This window comes from Pleurodeles waltl, chromosome 1_2 (genome assembly GCF_031143425.1).
Source record: "Pleurodeles waltl isolate 20211129_DDA chromosome 1_2, aPleWal1.hap1.20221129, whole genome shotgun sequence".
NCBI lineage: Eukaryota > Metazoa > Chordata > Amphibia > Caudata > Salamandridae > Pleurodeles > Pleurodeles waltl.
In genome coordinates, this window is record NC_090437.1 from 1038940938 (window position 1) to 1038958884 (window position 17947).

General features: G+C 45.0%; 1 protein-coding gene across 1 annotated transcript in view; it reads left to right on the forward strand.

Moving 5' to 3' along the window:
- Positions 1–17947, forward strand: part of ARAP2 (ArfGAP with RhoGAP domain, ankyrin repeat and PH domain 2) — a 1093539-nt gene that overhangs the window by 442188 nt on the left and 633404 nt on the right. The window contains exon 14 of the mRNA XM_069202133.1: positions 2189–2363. Within this exon, the coding sequence (XP_069058234.1) occupies positions 2189–2363 (175 nt within the window). The remainder of the gene's footprint in view (positions 1–2188; positions 2364–17947) is intronic.

Consider the following 17947-nt stretch of genomic DNA (forward strand, 5'->3'; position numbering starts at 1 on the left):
GTTTGCCTACTACAAAGACAGAAAGGGGGATAGGTACTGGACCTCTGACACCACATAGTTAGAATCCTTCTTGACTGAGGACATTCTGCCAGGAAGAAGAGCTGGATGCTGTAGGAGGGACTGCCACTCTGCCTGTTGCTTTGCTTTGTTGTGCTAGCCTGCTCCTTGCTGTTTCTGGGAGTAAAAAGGCTGGACTTTGCTTTCTACATCCTGCTTTCTAAGGTTCTCCAATGGCTTGGACTCAGCTTGCCTCCTGTTAAGAAGTCCCAGGAACATCAAAGACTTCATCTGCCAGCACCTCTGCTTTCTTGCTGAGTCCTGACTTGCCAAGTGATGCCAAATCCAGTCTCTGGGCAGATATTCTTCTAGAGCAGCAGTCCAAAGTGACATTCCTTGTAGCAGCACTGCAGCCGTTCTACCTGGCTAAGGTCTTCACAGGTTGAGCAGTGTACTGAGTTGATGTGGTCAGATGCCCAGTATTATACTCAGTCATGCCTTTGCAGTGGGGGTGAATGTAAATAAGGCTCTTTGAAGTGCAAAGAAGAGGTCCTTTCTTACAGTCCTGGCCCCAGACTCACTACAGGGGGGTATGCAGCCCTTTATGTTGAAGAAGGATGCTTTCTATTCAGGTATAAGTGTCAGCTCCTCCCTCCCATCCTGCCCAGGATGGCCCATCTGGATGTTGATGGCCCATCAGTCACACCTAAGAGTACTTTGTGTGTGGCTGTCCAGAGGGAATGAACAATCCCAGCTGTCACCCCAGCCCAGATGTGCATTGCAGATAGGGTGTTGGCACACAGGGTTTTAGAGCAGGAAAATGCCAACTTTCTGAAAGTGACATTTTCAAAACTGTAACAATAAATCCGACTTTACCATTAAAGAGGATTTATTAATTTGATTCCATAGGTACTAAACAGAACACATCTACTCCTTCTCATTTAGGAATTACAGCCTATTAACTGTAATAAGGAATCCCAAATGTTAATCTATGAGAGGGGTAGACCTCCCAGTAGTGAAAAACGAATTTGGGAGTTTTTCACTACCAGCACATGTAAAACCTATAAGTACATGTCCTGCCTTTTAATTACATAGCACCCTGCCCTTTGGGCTACCTAGGGCCTAACTTAGGGGTGGTCTATATGTGATATAAGTGGAGTATAAGGCTTGGAAAGAGTTTTAAATGCCAAGTCAACATGGCAGTGTAACTACAAATACAGGTTCTGCAGTGGCAGGGCTGAGGCATGTTTAGGAGTTACTTGAGTGGATGGCACATGCAGTGCTGCAATCCCACTAGTATTTAATGTATGGGCCCGGGCACATGTAGTACATTTCACTGGGGACTTATACGTAAATAAAATATGCCAACTGTGTATGTTCCAATCAAACCATGATTAAAGGAGAGAGTACATGTCCTTTAGCAGTAATCAGCAGTAGTAAGGTGCTTAGAGTGAAAAGAAATCAGCAAAAATGTGAGGCAAACTGGCCAAAACCTTGGGGGACGACCACACTAAGGCTTACAGGTCTAACAGTTACTTGGACTAATTTGGGCTTTCCCATGCATAACTTTGATTCCTAACCATTTTGATACATTATTTAAAGCCTATTTAGTCGAAAATGCCTGCAAACACTCTTTGTGACAGTTTTAGCACTAATGCCACTCAGGAAAACAGAAAACACATTAATTTTGAGTGCAAGAACAATTTGCCTTCATAATGACCCATCCTTTTGTAAAATGCTAAATTGGACACAGGAATGGTGGTGGTGAATTGTTGCACAATTGTATGCACTTTTTTTTAGTTTACTACTACAAATCACCACTAATGGTACAAATGAATAATGCATCCTGCATGACTTGGTTAGATGAAGGTGCAGACACTGTTCACATTTTTTCCAACTCTACTTTTAAAATCAGGAACTAGCTTTAAGAAACGACCTCTTCTATGAATGGGTCACTCTCCGCTTCAACTCAGTCTCATGATTATTGTAGCATTATGAGCTGTAGAACTCATCTTGTATCTTCCAAGCCTGTGTGACAATGTTTCAAGAATGTGTGCTTTAGTTATGCGTGTGTTCATTTGTTCTCATGAGTTGAAAGTGACATATTGGTGGCAAGAGTAGAACATGTCACAAAATTGGATTTCATGTAGCCTGTTTTACTTTGTATTAATACATTTTGTCTCATTTTCAGTCATTATGTGCTGCTATAATAAAACAGGATTTGTTGGAAACTATGACTCTGGTGTTCAGTGGTGCTGATGCTATGTGTGCAACTGGAGATTCCACACACAGTACCCCTTACTTATTGGCAAAGAAGGCTGGACAGTGTCTTCAAATGGAGTTCCTTCATCATAATAAATTTTCAGGTATTGGTTACTTAGTCTTTAACATGGACTATGCATCATAAATGTATGTATATTTCAATGGTATTTATAAAAACTATAACCTTGGAAAAAGCAAGTTAACCTATGCGTAAACAAATCACTAGAATAAAAAATGCATGGAGCAGTTTGACTAACACCGATCCATGATTCATCATGCCGTTGCTACATTGATCATCCAGTACATTTTACAAATAAAGACTACGAAAGAACAATAAAAAAAGAATCCATAATGTTGTCAAGATGTCCTAGTCTTAATATACCAGGCAATATTAAAGTATTCATACATACAAAACTGAATACTGAATATACTCGATTTCATGTGACATTCCAGTTGTCTACTTATAAACGGAGCTGTCATATCACACATGATGCCCACATTCATGTACAATATACCCTTTTCAGGATCAAAATGAAACATGGTCAGTATTTTCACTTGGTTTTTTAGTTGTGTCCTCCTCGCTCCTCAAACCCTACAACTCTAAACCTCATCGACAGAATCATGAATGTTACTGTATCTGCAAAATGGAAAAGAAATACAAATTTAACATCATCTTACATTGTGTGGTCAAATAACTAGGGTGCACATGAACTCTCACACAGCTGTACCTTCATCTTTTTTTCGTAACTTCTCCAATGGTCGTGCTGTTTGCTTCAAAATCTGAATCGTATTTTACTTTTAGCTTAGTTTAACATTAAGAACGCCATTGTCTTAGTTGCTAAGGGTAATGGAAGTTTCCTGTGAGTCTTGTTTATGTAAAGTGCTTACAGCCTGCCTCCTTCACATAATGCAGAACTACTCAGTAACATATGTAATTCTTAAGGTCTAGAGTTAGGGCACACCGTTATACATATTGTTGTTCTTTCTAGTTGCAGGTGACGGTGGCAAAAATGGGTCGCCTCTGAAGTTCCCTATTAAAGTGTAAATGCCTACATTCATGTAAACATCCCTATTTTCACTGCCTGTTGCTGTCTATTTGAACGAAGGTTGTATAGCCAAGACCACCAAACATATTTGTACACATCTGCATATGAAGATAACTAATACTATTTGCAAATGTTCATCGGTAGGAGGTTGAAGTGGCCCCTTATTGAGGGAAAGAAATGCAAATGAAATAGTCTTAGAAAGGTTGATTCTTCATGGTAGACAAACCCTGAGCACACACTCATTAAAGCTTTTGGTGTTAATCGAGAGTCTGTTCTGATGTGTGGTGTCCCCGTCTGGATGTCAGCAGGAGAAATATTTTATTACCCAACTACCCACAGGTTTTAAGTATCATCTTTTGTAAGTCAGCACATACTATGGTCCAAACACTTAGAGAACAAAACATATACAAAAACAAACTTATCATGTTCACTAATGTGATCCTAATGTTCTGACAAAATACAAATGCTATTGCTATAGTGCACACTGGAGGCGCAGTTCTAAGCTCAGAAACGTTTCTACAGATGTCATTAAATCCTTTGTTATTTTTCATTGTAAAAGTTACTCACTCAATAGCCAGGGTGCAGGTTTGAGACTGTCAAAAGTGAGAGCTGTAGAAACCCAGTGTCTCAATCTGTTTTCCTTTGACAGGGCATTTTAGATCTCCGTCTCATTTCGGGAAAAAATCTCTATTGAGTAGCTTTTCAACAGCAGGACAGAGCATTATGAGTAAATGATCAAACTGTTAGCTGTCATCAGTTGTTAACTTTAGGGTACTAACACGATGCTTGTAGGTTCAAAAGCAGATCCTGTGCCACTTTAATCTGCTTTGAATAATACTGCTCACTGTCTGGATAGTGGCCAATGTTATAAACCTGTTGCCTTCTGAGATTTCTGTCTTTACTTCCTTTGCCTAATCTGCTTCTCAAATAAATTCAAACTCTCAGCAGAACTGATCTGTATAAAGAAGTGATACGTCCACGGGTGCGGCTTGCTGAGTTTGATTTGGGTGGGAGCGAGCTTCAGATTTTCCAACAATCACACTGAAACATAGGTCCTCATTATAACAATGGCGGTAAAAAACACTTATCGTCGCAGTGGCAGCCCCCAACATTCCGTCACTGCGGCTACCATCCGTCTGCCATATTATGATCACTGCCGGACTTCCACCACAAGAAGGGCAGACGGTGGTAAGCTGGTGCTGCTACCACCAGCACTGCCATGCCAGTTGAACGCCGCTAGCCGTATCATGTCCTGTGATACGACCTGGCAGTGTTCTTCTGGTGGGCACTGCTGGCAGTAGCAGCGCCCCTTCCCGTTCCCTGCCAGAAGACCTCCTCGACAAAGGTAAGTTGGGCTTCCAACAGAAAGGGTGGGTGGGGGTGTTGTCTGTGTGTGTCTGGTTGTCTACATGAATGGGTGTGTGTGTGTGTGTGTGAGTGCGTCTGTGTGTGTTGTTTTGTTTGTGTGGTTGTATGTGTGTGAGTGAATGCGTGTAAGAATGGTAAAGTGAGTGCGTGTCTGCATGTCAGTGTGATTGTGTGTAAGAATGTGTGCAAGCATGTCTGGAAGTATGCATGTATAAATGCGTGTATGCCAAAATGAGTGATTGGGTGTATGTGTGGTGCATGTCTGCGGGTATGGGGGTGAGGGGAATGTGATGTTTGGAGGGATGAGGGGAGTTTGGATGGAGGGGGGTAGGAGGCATCTGGTGAGTGTTGGGGTGGTGGGGGAGCCACCTATCAGTGACAGGGAAGGAATTCCCTGTCACCGGTAGGGCCTACTGCCACCATGGTGGTAGTCAGATTTATAATGCCATCGGTGGTTCTATGCCGGCCGCTGGGATGGAGATTGACATCTCCGACCCAGTGGCTGATACTACCATGACGGTATTAGTGGAGAAGTGGCGGATTGGCTGCAGCCAACCCGCCATTCTCATAATGTGGCGGTATGTACCACCACCATGCTGGCAGTACAACTGCTACATTTCCACTCACCGCTGGGGTCATAATGACCCCATAATGTTAAAATTCATTATATGGAAAGCAGGGCGCATATGGGAGGGGTTAAGGTTCAGTGTAGAGGGAGAGGAATGTGAATCGGTAGGGGCACTAAGTGAGAGAAAACACATTAGTTTGTAAAATAACTATCATTTTTTAAGTCTTTCCAAACAGGAAAGGGGAAAGAGTGTGTGTGTGCGTTTTTGTCTGTGTGTAAAAAAAATTGTAGTGAAAGCCAACAGACACCTCACCATACCTTACTGAAGGCACGTGTGTGAGAAAGTAGCCTCTTTCTATCCTTGTTACCCCTACTTTTGGCCTGTTTGTGAGTATATGTCAGGGTGTTTTTACTGTCTCACTGGGATCCTGCTAGCCAGGGCCCAGTGCTCATAGTGAAAACCCTATGTTGTCAGTATGTTTGTTATGTGTCACTGGGACCCTGCTAGCCAGGACCCCAGTGCTCATAAGTTTGTGGCCTATATGTATGTGTTCCCTGTGTGATGCCTAACTGTCTCACTGAGGCTCTGCTAACCAGAACCTCAGTGGTTATGCTCTCTCTGCTTTCCAAATTGTCATTAACAGGCTAGTGACCAATTTCACCAATTCACATTGGCATACTGGTACACCCCTATAATTCCCTAGTATATGGTACTGAGGTACCCAGGGTATTGGGGTTCCAGGAGATCCCTATGGGCTGCAGCATTTCTTTTGCCACCCATAGGGAGACCTGACAATTCTTACACAGGCCTGCCAGTGCAGCCTGAGTGAAATAACGTCCACGTTATTTCACAGCCATTTACCACTGCACTTAAGTAACTTATAAGTCACCTATATGTCTAACCTTCACCTGGTGAAGGTTGGGTGCAAAGTTACTTAGTGTGTGGGCACCCTGGCACTAGCCAAGGTGCCCCCAAATCGTTCAGGGCAAATTCCCCGGACTTTGTGAGTGCGGGGACACCATTTCACGCGTGCACTATACATAGGTCACTACCTATGTATAGCGTCACAATGGTAACTCCGAACATGGCCATGTAATATGTCTAAGATCATGGAATTGTCACCCCAATGCCATTCTGGCATTGGGGGGACAATTCCATGATCCCCCGGGTCTCTAGCACAGAACCCGGGTACTGCCAAACTGCCTTTCCGGGGTCTCCGCTGCAGCTGCTGCTGCTGCCAACCCCTCAAACAGGTTTCTGCCCTCCTGGGGTCCAGGCAGCCCTGGCCCAGGAAGGCAGAACAAAGCATTTCCTCTGAGAGAGGGTGTGACACCCTCTCCCTTTGGAAATAGGTGTGATGGCTGGGGAGGAGTAGCCTCCCCCAGCCTCTGGAAATGCTTTGATGGGCACAGATGCTGCCCATCTCTGCATAAGCCAGTCTACACCGGTTTAGGGATCCCCCAGCCCTGCTCTGGCGCGAAAATGGGCAAAGGAAAGGGGAGTGACCACTCCCCTGACCTGCACCTCCCAGGGGAGGTGCCCAGAGCTCCTCCAGTGTGCCCCAGACCTCTGCCATCTTGGAAACAGAGGTGTTGCTGGCACACTGGACTGCTCTGAGTGGCCAGTGCCATTAGGTGACGTCAGAGACTCCTTCTGATAGGCTCTTACCTTTCTTACTAGCCTATCCTCCTTCCTAGGTAGCCAAACCTCCTTTTCTGGTTATTTAGGGTCTCTGCTTTGGGGAATTCTTCAGATACCGAATGCAAGAGCTCACCAGAGTTCCTCTGCATCTCCCTCTTCACCTTCTGCCAAAGGATTGACCGCTGACTGCTCAGGATGCCTGCAAAACCGCAACAAAGTAGCAAAGACGACTACTGCAACCTTGTATCGCTTCATCCTGCCGGCTTTCTCGACTGTTTCCTGGTGGTGCATGCTCTGGGGGTAGCCTGCCTCCTTCTTGCTCTGAAGAAATCTCCAGTGGGTCGACGGAATCTTCCCCCTGCAACCGCAGGCAATGAAAGATTGCATCACCGGTCCTCTGGGTCCCCTCTCAGCACAACGAGCGTGGTCCCTGGAACTCAGCAACTCTGTCCAAGTGACTCCCACAGTCCAGTGACTCTTCAGTCCAAGTTTGGTGGAGGTAAGTCCTTGCCTCCCCACCCTAGACTGCATTGATGGATACCGAGTGATTTGCAGCTGCTCCGGCTCCTGTGCACTCTTCCAGGATTTCCCTCATGCACAGCCAAGCCTGGGTCCCCGACACTCTAACCTGCAGTGCACAACCTTCTGAGTTGTCCTCCGGCATCGTGGGACTCCCTTTTCTGACTTCGGGTGGACTCCGGTTCACTCCTCTTCTAAGTGCCTGATCCTGTACTTCTGTGGGTGCTGCCTGCTTCAGTGAGGGCTCCCTGACTTGCTGGGCGCCCCCTCTGTCTCTTCAACCAAGTGGCGACATCCTGGTCCCTCCTGGGCCACAGCAGCATCCAAAAACTCTAACCGCGACCCTTGCAGCTAGCAAGGCTTGTTTGCGATCTTTCTGCGTGGGAACACCTCTGCATGCTTCTTCACGATGTGGGACATCCATCCTCCAAAGGGGAAGTTCCTAGTCCTCTTCGTTCTTGCAAAACACCAAGCTTCTTCCATCCTGTGGCAGCTTCCTTGCACCCTCAGCTGGCATTTCCTGGGCTCCTGCCCACTCTCGACACTGTCGCGACTCTTGGACTTGGTCCCCTTGTCTTACAGGTACTAAGGTCCGGAAATCCACTGTTGTTGTATTGCTGGTATTGGTTTTCCTTGCAGAATCCCCCTATCACGACTTCTGTGCTCTCTGGGGGTTGTAGGTGCACTTTACACCTACCTTACAGGGTCTTGGGGTGGGCTATTTTTCTAACCCTTACTGTTTTCTTACAGTCCCAGCGACCTTCTACAAGCTCACATAGGTTTGGGGTCCATTCGTGGTTCGCATTCCACTTTTGGAGTATATGGTTTGTGTTTCCCCTATACCTATGTGCTCCTATTGCAATCTATTGTAACTTTACACTGCTTGCATTACTTCCTTTTGCTATTACTGCATAATTTTGGTATTGTGTACATATATCATGTGTATATTTGGCATCCTCATACTGAGGGTACTCACTGAGATACTTTTGGCATATTGTCATAAAAATAAAGTACCTTTATTTTTAGTATATCTGTGTATTGTGTTTTCTTATGATATTGTGCATATGACACCAGTGGTATAGTAGGAGCTTTGCATGTCTCCTAGTTCAGCCTAAGCTGCTCTGCTATAGCTACCTTCTATCATCCTAAGCTGCTAGAAAACCTCTTCTACACTAATAAGGTATAACTGGACCTGGCACAAGGTGTAAGTACCTCTGGTACCCACTACAAGCCAGGCCAGCCTCCTACAACGTGTACCCAACTATTTATCAGTAAATACATTTATTAGGGGGGAGGTAACACCCCAAACACCCCTCCTCCCAAACATACACCTCTGGTTGCGTCAGTGTTTCACTTTGTAAGATAATGTTATGTCCACAACGGATTGCACTTTGAAATCATTACCCCATGCAGGGAAATCTATCCCTCATACATCATTATGAGCTAATTCCACATTTCATGTTCCTGACGTTTATATATTTTTGAGAATAATGAAAGCCACAATAATCCTTGTTTCAATAAGTGTGTCTCGTCTCAGAAAGCATTATTATTATCTATATATACCTTCCACTTTTTACTCTTGCTTGGAATTTGAATGTATTGTTTCAAATGATTACATTATTGTAAACATCAGTGCCAAATACCGTTTTTCTGATAACATTGTGAAACGCTATGATTGCAGCAAGCACGTTATTGATTCAACCTTCCATTTTCCATGCCGATCTTGCTCCAGTTATACAATCAGTGCAACTCTCTCCCGCAGAATAACAGCATTGTCCACTTAAGCATCTCTTCTCAAGAAATGCTAAGGAGAAAACTGTTTTCACCAAAATATGACTTCAGTATGAATTCCTTGCGTTGGCAGGCCTACTCCTCCTCATGTTGCTAAATCATAGAACCCCCTACACCGAAACAAAACATTGGCAAAACCAATAGGTCTAGCCTTTCAATGGCATTACCCAACCTTTTGACTTTGCCAGTGCACTTTCGCAACAGCAACAAAAAATACTTCTTTCCAGATGTACTACATTAACCTAGATCATTTTAAATCACAATTCAGACTTCAAATAGTGGTAGAAGTTTCAGACCATATTTAGCATCTTATTCTTGGAATGATATGTGGCCATATTATTATGTTCTGCTTATACTTTACTTATTTAAGCCTCTCTTCGCTGCCTTCAGCAATTGTCAAGTCTACCAATCTACTGGCCAGGGGTCTGACTGAATATCAACTTCACATCCTATTTTGTGTACAATGAATTCCATTACATTGGCTTACATGTTCAAATGAATCCCCAGTAGCACAGTGTCCTTTCTTATCTAATCAGTATTGTGCACGTTCTTATCTAATTAGTAATGTGCACCCTTTCACCTGATTGCCATATTTTATTTATTTATTTATAACTCCCTAGTAAAGTGCTATACCATAAACCCAGGGCTGTTAAATTAAAATCTACTAGTGGGCCTACAGCATTTATGTTGCCTCTCACTTAAGTAGGTCCTTAAAACATACCTCAGGCCTGCCATTGCATCCTGTTTGAAGTTTAAAACCGTCAATTTGAGTTGGCAAAATAACCCCCTTACCAAGCCTTAAACTCCCCTTTTATTACATGTAAGTCATCCTCCAGGTAGGACGTAGGTAGCCCACAAGGCAGGTTGCACTGTAAATAAATAAGCTGGGCATACACTTTTAAGTTTCACATTTCCTGGTATTCAAAAACACACAATTTTGTTTTTCATTACTATGTGGTCTACCTCACCCACAGCATAACATTGGGATGCCTTATTGTGAGAAAGGGCCTCTTTTGACATGGTAGCCCCCCACTGTTGGCCTGGAAAATGATGTGGTTTCAAACTGTAAGTGCACTGGGCCCCTGCTAAATAGGTTCCCAGTGCCCGATCTCTTGCCCCCAAACTGTACTATGTTTGACACTTCAGCCATCCTTGTACGTCCCTAGTAAATGGTATTCTTAGGGCATAGGTACTGAAGAAGGCCTCCCAGAGCTACAGCACCAATTGTGCCACTCTGAGAGGCCCCACAGCATCCTCATGCAAAATGCCATTGCAAGTGCATGACAAGGTGTATTTAAAAGTTAAAAACTCAACATGGCACTCACCAAGAGTGATATGTCCACTAACACTGCATGTACTATAGGTAAGTCACCCCTATGGCAGGCCTTACAGCCATAAGGCACTATAATGAATGTGAGGGCATATGTGTGCATAAGCAAATATGCCTCTACTGTGTCTGCAAAACCTTAATACATGGTGAGTGTACAGGGAAGCCATTGCAAATGTGTGTGCTGGACACTGGTCATTACTAGTTCCTCAGCTACATGATGGCCTCTCTGATTACTGGATTGTTTGGTATCAAACAACTCAGAATATTAAACCCAGTGTTGAATTTATTATAAAATGCACCCAGCGGGCATCTTAGAGGTGCCCCCTGCAACACCTAACAGCCCTAGCATGGTTTCTGACTGTTTGTTACCAGCCTGCCGCCACCAGACAGAAGTCTGGACTCCTGTGGTGAGATCTTCTGCTCTCAGGAGCCAGAACACAGAGCCTTTCCTGAGTGGAGATGTTAGATCTCCTCCCCCAGGCAGGCACCCTGCAGCAGCAGTCAGTTTCAAAGACTTCAATGCCTTGAAATCTGACCTCTGACTCTGCTGCTGGCAGCAGATGGCCTCCCAATGGTTTTCCTCCCACTTTGAGTATGAAAACGGGTGGGGAAACTTAGCTGGAGTAGGAAGAGTGGCCACCCCCAGCCTGCACCACCCCTCAGGTATAGAATGTGAGGTGACCACTCCATTTCATTTTCCTCCATGTTGGATGGTAGGAAAATATCCAATTAGGGTTAAGATGTGTCCCCTTCCCCCAGGAAGTGGTCACATGGTGTAGCCACCCTAAGGTAGTTGGCCCATTGGCCACTACCAGGTACTCCCCCTAACACCCACTAAAAGCAGTATTTAGTGGGCCTCCCTAGACCTACAGATCAGATTTGATGGACACAAAAAGACCAGTGACAAAAAAAACCAAGGCACAAGAACAGAAGTCCTGCTACAAGAAGAAAAATGTGTGAAACCCTGCCTTATGCACCCAGTATTCGACAATCGTTGCTGAGGGGTCGATTGGACAATGGACTGACTCTAAGAATCCCCAGAGGACCTCCAGCCTTCTGAAAATCACCAAGAACCTCCCTCTGAGTGAAGGCATCAGTCCCTGCAGGCCAGAAACCAGTGAAGTCCAGTTCACTGACCAGCCACTGACCAATGAACTGGATATAGCAGCTTGACCAAAATCCACCTGATGGACCCACGGGGCAGAGCCTACCAATGTGCCTATTTGGTGGCATTGCGATCATCAGGACCTGAGATGTCCCAATACATTGGGTATTGGACCCTTAATGTCGGACATCCAGAAGGAAAATCCACTCCAGACTCTCCAAGGAGCAGAGGCAAGCACCAGTCAAGAGACTTCAGGACACCCTAGAACCATCACCCGGAGTGACCCTGCTGACCTGCAATCTGCCCTCAAGGTGACCTGTACCTGGCTCCAAGGTCTCCCTGACACACAACCCATGGCTGACCTATTTGCACTGCACCCGGCCTCCCTGGCCCCTGCATTTCCTTAAACTAGCTGTGCTCTAGAGGTCCCTAACCCCTAGCGACCTTTACAATCCATGCGGACCCACCGGACATACCTTTAAGTCCATCCGTGCATTATGTTTCCGTTCTGCACCAACTCCAACACTTTGTCGCTGCTCCCGCTTGAACCGGGAACCACCTGAACTTCTTTGGCTGGCACACAGGACATTTCAATGACCTTGACCTTAAAATAGAAGGTGACACTTGTGAGAGCACTTTAAATGCATTTTAATTTTTTCCATTCATTCCTCTGGTAAGAAATTACGCACAGAAAGACTATATTTTCTCAAATTTGAAAAATCATAGTTTGAAAAGTACTTATCCGATTTCGAAGATCCTGGTCTTAAAAAATTTATAAAAATGTGAAGTATTTTTTGTAAATGGGACTTGAGGTATTCTTCTGAGTCTGTCTACATTTATTGATACTGCGAGTACCACAAATGCTTAGTACATTTTCAAGATATGCCTAACTGCTTGCCCACACTACCGGTCTGCTTTTTATCTCTGGATACCAAAGCGGGTTTGCTTGGACTCTGCACAGTACATATCTTTTTCTTACACCATATAGAGAGCCAGCCTCCTACACTTATTACATTTAGAAATTCACGTTTGGTGTCAAAGAAATTGTAATTTAAAACCCTCTTTAATGGCAAATTCAGTTTTTAAGTCAGTTTTGAAAATGCCGCTTATAGAAAGTTGCCATTTCCCTGCCCTAGCTATTTTGTGGCTGCAGTCTATTACTGGGTTACCTGGCTGGGTGTAGTTGACAGCTGGGCTTTGTGTATTCCTCCCAGACAGCCACAAAATAGATGGATTAGGTGTGCCTGGATGAGTCATCACTGGCAGGATGGGTTGCAGGGCAGAGCTGGGCATAACCCCACTTTCAAATCAATAGGTCGTGTTTTACCTTCACATAAAGGACTAACACTACCTTGTTGTGCTTGTAGCCAACCTGGAGCCAGGGCAGGGGAGGCAAGAAATTCCAAGTACTCCAAAGGGAAGTACCTAGAAACTTCTACTTCAAAGAAGGCACCGGGTATAGAAATAGGACTGTCAGACCCACCCTTCAGTTCACTTATTGGACCTGTAAAAGGAGTGTCAGAGGACTGCCTGCTGCTGTTGCCTGCTGTGCCAGACTGCTTTATTGCACCAGGAAGGACTGTTCTGCTGCCTGAAGTCTGCCTTGAACCCTTAGAGGCTTTCCCTGATGCTTGAGTTCTGTTCCACATCTTGAACCCAGAACTACCAGAGTGACTCAAAGGGCTAGTTGACTGGCCTCATGATCAGAGCATCAGGGACAGAAAAAGCTTCAACCACTTTGGACCCAAACCTGGCCTAGCCTGAATGAATACTAACCCTCCAAGTGGTGCTTGTCCAGTCCTGGACCCTTGGAGGTTGTGCTAAAACTTCTCTGATAACCAAAATCCAAAACCTAGGACTGTTAGAAATGGTGTCTTTGGCTGGCAGTCTGGTTACCCCCCGCCCAAACAAGGACCCTCACTCTAGTCAAGGCAAAGGAGAAACACAACAGGTTAACCCGCGCTCCCCCCTTTGGTAGCTTGGCACGAGCAAAAAAGGCTTAACCCAGAGACAATGTGTAAAGTATTTGTACCAAAACACTCAGTAATACAGTGACAACACTACAAAATACCTCAACACTAGTTTATACAAATAGCCACTACTTATCTGAACACAACAAGACCAAAACAACAAAAATCTAACATACACAAGGCAAATTATGAATTATTAAAGATTAAACTTCAATATAATGCTTAGAAACACAAATGATTGAAATTGGTGATATCATGACATTGTGACAAAGTCATTCCCAACAATCCGATGCCAATGGCACTGGTCACGGAGTCACAGGGACCCCCAGATACAGTACCATGTGGAAATGAGGAAACCAGCTGGTGCACAAAGCTGGGGATTGTGGCGTTGCTGTATCCAAGGCGGCGTCGGTTTCCAGTGCTGCTGAGCGATGGAGCGGAAGATCACGAAGAGGCGTCTGGTCCTTGCTGTGGAGCGGAGGAGGTGAGACAGCGTCGGTGCAAAGCATTGGATCCAGGCACTTTCTGCGGAGTAGGTATCCGGCAGTCACAATATGGTGCGGCCACTTTAACGGAGTTACGGACTTCAGAGAGGCTGCAGCAGCGTTGGGCCTGCAGGGTCTTTGCTCTCCAGCAAGGACCACAGCTTCGGTTGAAGGCGGCGTCATGGGATTCAGCAGCGGCGTCAGTCCAGAGTCATCCAAAGTCAGCTTCCTTTGTTCTTCTTGATTTGCCACCTGCTTCTCCTTTCAAGGACCAATGGACTGGATAGGGCACCACTTGGTAGGGCAGGAGTCTCAGGAGAGAGTCCAGGTGCTGGCAGAAGACGTCTTTGATGGTCCTGAGACTTCAGAACAGGGGACAAGCTCAGTCCAAGCCCTTGAAGATTCTTCTAAAGCAGGAATATACCACAAGGATCCGTCTTTGCCCCATTTCACAGGCAGAAGTAGCAGCTGAGGGATAGCCCAACAAAGCACAGTCACAGGCAGGAGCAGCACTTCTCCCCAGCTCTTCAGCTCTTCTTCTTGGCAGAGGTTCCTCTTGGTTCCAGAAGCAATTCTTGAAGAAAGTTTGGGCTTTTGGGTCTACTACTTATACCTCTTTCTGCCTTTTGAAGTTGCCCAACTTCAAAGAAACGTCTCTGTTGTTTACAGGATCCTGCCTTGCCCATGCCAGGCCCCAGACACACACCAGGGGGTTGGAGACTGCATTGTGTGAGGGCAGACACAGCCCATTCAGGTGTAAGTGACCACTCCTCCCTCCATTATAGCCCAGATAGCTCATCAGAATATACAGGCTACACCCCAGCTCCCTTTGTGTCACTGTCTAGTCTGACCTGGCAGCAGAGGCGGCTACTTCCTTAAGGGCTGAAGAGCGTTACCCAGCCCCCCCACTGCCAGCAGCGAAGCTGAAACATTTTCGTGGTGAAAGGGGTGGGGCATTGGGGATGACCACCTTGGAGGGAAGTGCAAAGAGCACTCCCCTCAGAGTGCATGTGTGTTTAGCTGGCTGTCTCGGGCCTGCCAAACACACATGCACAGAGGGCTCTCTATAGCCCAGCAAAACAGTTGTCGGGCTGGAGAGAACCTACACAGGCTCCCAGTCTGCTTGGGAGCTGCTGGGCACTCCTAACCAATCCTGACGCTGCTTTGAGCAGCTTGAGGATTGGCCACAGGGCAGACTGGGAGCCTGTGCCAGCAGCTGGAGCGGCGGCAACAGAGGAGGCAAGGTTTTTTTCTTTATCATTATTTTTTTATATTAAATGTCCCGCCCCGTCCTATTCCCCGCATGCCACACCCACACCACCCCACCCCTTTAAATAGGAGAGAGCCACAACTGCCCAGCAGGGAATCCACAAACAGGCAGAGTCACAGAATGGTTAAAGCAAGAAAATGGCATTTCTAAAAGTGGCATTTTCAAACTAACAATCTAAAAACCAACTTCAGTAAAAGATGTATTTTTAAATTGTGAGTTCAGGGATCCCAAACTCCCCATTTCTATCTGCTCTCAAAGGTAAACTGCACTTTAAGAACATTTAAACAATGCAAACCCGAATTTGGCAGAATGCCATTGTTAAGACATGTAAAAACACATTAGTACATCTCCTACCTTTAACATGCACTGCACCCTGGCCATGGGGCTACCTAGGGCCTACCTTAGGGGGTGCCTTACATGTATAAAAAGGGAAGGTGTGGGCCTGGCAAGTGGGTACACTTGCCAAGTTAAATTGGCAGTTCAAAACTGCACACTCAGACACTGCAGTGGCAGGTCTGAGCCATGCTTACAGGGCTACTCATATGGGTGGCACACTCAGTGCTGCAGGCCCACTAGTAGCATGTTATTTACAGGCCCTAGGCACCTCTAGTGCACTTTACTAGGGACTTACAAGTAAGTTAAATATGCCAATCAAGGAAAAGCCAATTACCAATTCAATTTACTCAGAAAGCATGTGCACTTTAGCACTGGTTAGCACTGGTTAGCAGTGGTTAAGTGCCCAGAGTCCCAAAGCCAACAAAAACAGGTCAGAAAAATTAGGAGGTAGGCGGCAAAAAGTTTGGGGATGACCCTGCAAAAAGGCAAGGTCCAACAGGAACTAAGGGAATATTTGGCTAAAATGTGCTGTGAAAACCAAAAGGAGAGTGGAACCTACCAGCTCATTAATCTGCCAAAGTTGTATCACCAGTTGGCTTGATTTTGCAGCAGCTCCCACTATGTTCTTCTCCGCAGCAGCAAATCCTGTGGAGCTTTCATCGGCTACAGCTTGCAGCTTCGTCCCACTGGAGGTTTTGGACTTCCAAAAAAGCAACTAAGTATAAGCGTAGAAATCTTCAATGCGACTTCGTCTAGCAGCTCCCGGATGTACAGCGCTGACCAGCCTTGCCCTACTCGACTCTACCTTCTAAGATATTTGTCTATGAAAGTTCCTCAAAGTCTGAAGGTTAGCACCAACCAGTCCCAATCCATATTGTGAATCCAAATTTCGCTCCATTGCTTTCTGCCATCTCTTTTAGATTTTAACCTGATCTTTCATGACTAGATGGCTGTGGTTGACGCTTTGATCTTCTAGGTGCTAGTTTTTACTTTAAACTTAAAAAATTCATAACTCCAAATCTTCTGATTGGGTTTTTGTTGTTTTGATGGCAAATAATTTACTAAATGTACTCTATTTTTTCTAAATTAGTGTGGGATTTTGCTGGTGTTGTGCTTTCACTTTATTACTGTTTGTGTGCTGCAAAAAGTCTTAACCGATTACCTCAAGTGAAGCCGAACTGCTTTTGTGCCAAGTTACTAGAGGGTTAAGCACAGGTTAATTTAGTGGTTTAGGTGTTTAATCCTGCCAGGTATTTTGACTGTTGCTTGGGCAGGGCTAACACCACACTCGTCTGGTTGTCTGACCTTAGAAACTCTGAAGATCTCGAACCCGTAAAAAAACACAGGTTTTTCTGTAATCAGTGTGAGTAACCATTCAACGAGGCTAGATGTAGCGTCAAAATAATTGACTTTGTGCTCTTCAATTCACCTCTATTTTAGTCCACTGATTTTTCCTTCTCTGTAAATGTATACCTCTTACTACAGCTTGCAAGACTCGTTTTAGCTGTGTTCCTCTTTGTCTGATTTTTTACATTTCATTTTTATCAAGTTAGACCTCCAAGACTTGTTCCCAGCCGTTTTTCGACACAAAATGGCAGCTCTTTTACTGGGGGGGCATATACTTGAACTAGTTTGACCAAATTTCTTCTGGCTTTTTAAGCCATCAGTGTGCTCTGTCTCCTGCAGAAATTGCCACTTTATTAACAGTTTATTTTTTAAATCTCCAGTGTTTCATTCGAGGAGTCATAATTATGTTAATCGTTGCGATGGAGAACTTTAATAAATAGGCAAACGTTTTAATTTGAAAATTACTATCTGTTTGACAAGGATCTGCCATTTATCCTGGTTGGCAAGGCCAGTGGAAGTATGCACCAGGTTTAATGAAATTAGGAGGCAAGAGAAAGCAAAATATACGGCATAATGCCGCACATTTTATGACAATATTGCTGTTATTATTGTGTCATTCTTCTTGCACATGTTCAAACTGACTGGGCAAAAGTTTCACCTCATTGGTAGTGGTTTTACATACAAATACAACAACTAGCATCTGAAATGTGACAAGTTAATATTTGCAAAGGGCCTTCCATTACATGACACAACATGTGGCAGCATTTTTAGTAACTTGGTCTCTCCAGGGCCAGTGACGCTGGCCACCTTATCATCTTCTGAGGACCAGCTGAGGAAAGACCTGAAAGTCTGTAACCTAGCACGAGGAGATGGACACCAGGAGTAAGGCAAAGGAGGAAGCTGGTGCAGAG